Source organism: Babylonia areolata, chromosome 25, assembly GCF_041734735.1.
Source record: "Babylonia areolata isolate BAREFJ2019XMU chromosome 25, ASM4173473v1, whole genome shotgun sequence".
Lineage (NCBI taxonomy): Eukaryota > Metazoa > Mollusca > Gastropoda > Neogastropoda > Buccinidae > Babylonia > Babylonia areolata.
In genome coordinates this window covers 10,099,825-10,103,078 of record NC_134900.1, presented here as the reverse complement: position 1 = coordinate 10,103,078, position 3,254 = coordinate 10,099,825, and the positions used below count along the sequence as shown (strand labels likewise).

General features: G+C 40.1%; 1 protein-coding gene across 1 annotated transcript; it reads left to right on the top strand.

Moving 5' to 3' along the window:
• LOC143299487 (putative NADH dehydrogenase [ubiquinone] 1 alpha subcomplex subunit 12) lies at positions 1-2,663 on the top strand. Its single transcript, XM_076612724.1, has 3 exons — positions 1-129; positions 796-868; positions 1,930-2,663. The coding sequence occupies exons 1-3, from the start codon at positions 6-8 to the stop codon at positions 2,093-2,095; spliced, it is 363 nt and encodes a 120-aa protein (XP_076468839.1). The 5' UTR covers positions 1-5; the 3' UTR covers positions 2,096-2,663.
• Positions 2,664-3,254: the final 591 nt, after the last annotated feature.

The window sequence follows — 3,254 nt, the reverse complement described above, 5'->3', positions numbered from 1 at the left end:
ATTATATGTATTTCACTGTTTATGTACTATTTGTGATTGTGTGCAGGACCGATGAGCTGAAGACAGGAACTCTGGTCGGGGAAGATGAGTTTGGAAACAAGTACTACCACAACCCCATGTATTTCCTAGGTATACATCAATACATGTCAGTTACTTCTTTTGAACTGCTGTCTTTTGTGTAGTCTTTCATGTCTCTATTTCTGCCACTACATCTTCCTTTTTCCTTTGCATATATTTGGGTGTTTCTGTTCAATAAGGTCAATCGTCTAGGAAGAAGTAGTGTTGTCAGAATGCACTTATAATTATTACATCAATACCTAGTCCTAAGAAGTACTGGACTGCACTTTTAGAACACATTGAAACCTACCGCCGTACCCAGTTTTTGTGACTGACATTTGACCAGCCTTCTCTTTCCTTGTTTTCTGTATTCATGGAGTGGAACTCCCACTTTCACTTTTAAGCATCTGTGGGTTTTGTGTGTGTGTGTGTGTGTGTGTGTGTGTGTGTGTGTGTGTGTGTTTTTTTTGTTTTTTGTTGTTGTTGTTTTCTTTTGTTTTTGTTTTTTTGTTTTGTTTTCTTGTTTTCTTGTTGTTTTTTTACATATGTACATGTGTAACATTTTCATCCCCACAATAAGAGGCAGTAAGTACCTTTTTCTGTTCTGTTTAAGTATTTTGACATGTGGGTTTTGGGGTTTTTTTATTTGCATGGCATGGATGATGGTGAACATGCAAATGGTTGATGTATGCAATACATAGTTCATACACAGCCTAATGAAATACATTTTTGTCACAGGACGCAGTAGATGGGTGCGGTATTCAGATGCTTTTGGCATGGACTATGATGGAAGTCAAATCCCAGCTGAATGGTGTGTGGATTTTTTTTTATTTTGGAACTTCATAGAAGTAGTGTTGTTATTTTGTGTGTTTGTGTGTGTGTGTTCATGTAGATATATATATGCAAGTGTGTGTGTGTGTATTCATGTATATGCAAGTGTGTGTATGTTTGTAAATTGTGTGTCTTTCTTTTCCATCAGTCATTTTGATACATCTTTTGTTGTTCGAGCCGAGTGTGTATTGCTCAGCTTACTTGAGCGTGTGTTTACATCTTGGTCAGCAGCGTCATTCATTTTACGTCGTGCTTTATTGCCGTTGTTGAGTTTTATTGTGTGATGTTCTTTGAGATATGACATAGAGCGGGAGCAGAAGTTCGCGATTAATCAGCTTGGCTGGACTTTTTCTTGAATTTAGGGTACTTACACCGTGTTTGGCACCAACAAAGTGAGGGCCATCTGTCCTTCAGTTGGTGCCAGTTCTGTGTTGTCTTTGTGTGTGTGCGTGTGTGTGTGTGTGTGTTGCCCACTTTTCAGGCATTTGGGGTTTTTTTTTTTTGGATGGGGGTGTGAGGGGCGTTATTCCTTGTTCAATTTTTGTCTGTGTTTATGTGTTATATAGGTGCACGTATGCTGTGAGCGCACAAACTAAGTGCGGAAAATGTACCTCATTCATGAGTCATCTTCTGTCTGTCAGTGTCATATGTTGTTATTTCCATTCCTATTTGTACAGGCTTGCTAGTGTCATGTTCAGCTTAAGCCCAAACACATCTTTTTTTTCTTTTTTCTCTTTTTTTTTTCCATGCCTACCGAGTTCAGTTTTGAGAGTCATTTGATTTTCATGCAACTTCTAAACATGAAGAAAAACCAAATTGGCCTAGTATGTACTACTGCTAGTAACTGTAAATTTCTTTTCCTTTGTTTCATTATGGCTGTACAGTTATTGTGTTCTAATATGCAACAGTTTTCTGCGAGTTAGGAAACACTGTGCAGTCTGACACGAGTAAAATGTTGTATCCGTTCCTCACTCTTCATTCTGTAAAACTTGCTCTGTTGGTGAACATCATCATCTCCCTTTTCTCTCTCACCCTGCGCAGGCACAGATGGCTCAGCTACATATCCGATGAACCACCACCAATCGCCAACTTGCCGAGGAGCCAATGGATGGCCAAACACACAGAGAACATGTCGGGTACTTCAGGGGAATATGTTCCCTACAGCACGACCCGTCCCAAGGTGGAGGCTTGGAAGCCTGGCAGGTAGGCCAGGAGCTGCAGCAAAGTGAGCATGTCATCTGGAGCGAATCACTACGTGAAGTCCTCGCAGGTCGTCTGAAATTCTAGAGAAGACATGTTGTTGTTGTTTTGTTTGCTGAAGATTTGTCTGGACTTCTTTGAAAAAAATAAAAGAGATGATGTGTTTGTTTAGGTTGAAAAAGCATCAGAAGAATGACAGTGGGTCGGTTGCTTTGATATCTCCAGCAGCAACATTATCGATAGTTGTTTCAATGTCAACAAAGAAGTTTTCATGTTTTCGTGTTGCAGTTATCTGAGCTGGTCACACATTAGCAAGCTCTCTCGATGTTTCTTGATAAGGTGAAGGAGTTACGCATTGAAATACTGGTATGAAGGTGTCTGCAGAATGTAAATCAAATGGATGGGCTTACTGATAGCTTTTCTGACAAGAGTACCTGAAGAAAAAGAAAAAGAAAAAAAAAAAGAAACATCAGAGAAGAGGAAAAAGCAGATAGTGAACTGACCCCTTGCCGTTGTCTGTTATTTCTGCTTCCATGAACGATCGTTAGAATAAATGAAAATTTGTGTGCACGTGAGTTGCGTGTTCTTTCTGCTTTTGTGAAGAATGGGTGTCTGCGAAGAGAACAGGAGATGGATTGAAAGAAAGAGGAATGGACATCTTGAAACTGCAGGGAAAAAAGTGGGAGTGTTTCATGACTCTGCCAAACATTTCCCAGCAAAGAAAAGGGGGAGAAAAAAAGGCAAAACAAAACAAACAGAAACATCCTGTAAACTGTATCTATCATTCTCACCAGCTCTAGACTCCACCTCAGTCCTTTCAGCCAGCTCATGGTCAAACCAACGAGTCAAAAGTCCAGAGGTACTGTGATGAGCACAGTAACTGAATGGCTAGTAAGTTTTCTTCTTTCAACCTGAGACTCCTGGGTTCAGTCCAAAATTAGGTGCCTGGTGCTTTTTTCTTTTCTTTTTTCTGTCTCCTTGATCAACATACTTGCAGACCTGCTTCACCTCAACTCCTTGCGTGTATAAGCATGCATAGGATCAAAACCACACATAATCTGTAAGGATCCCTTGATCTTCAACACTTCATCTTAGTCTGCCTATATGGACTACAATTCCCATGTTCACATGTCATGTTCACTTGTTTGCGCATGACCGTTTTTACC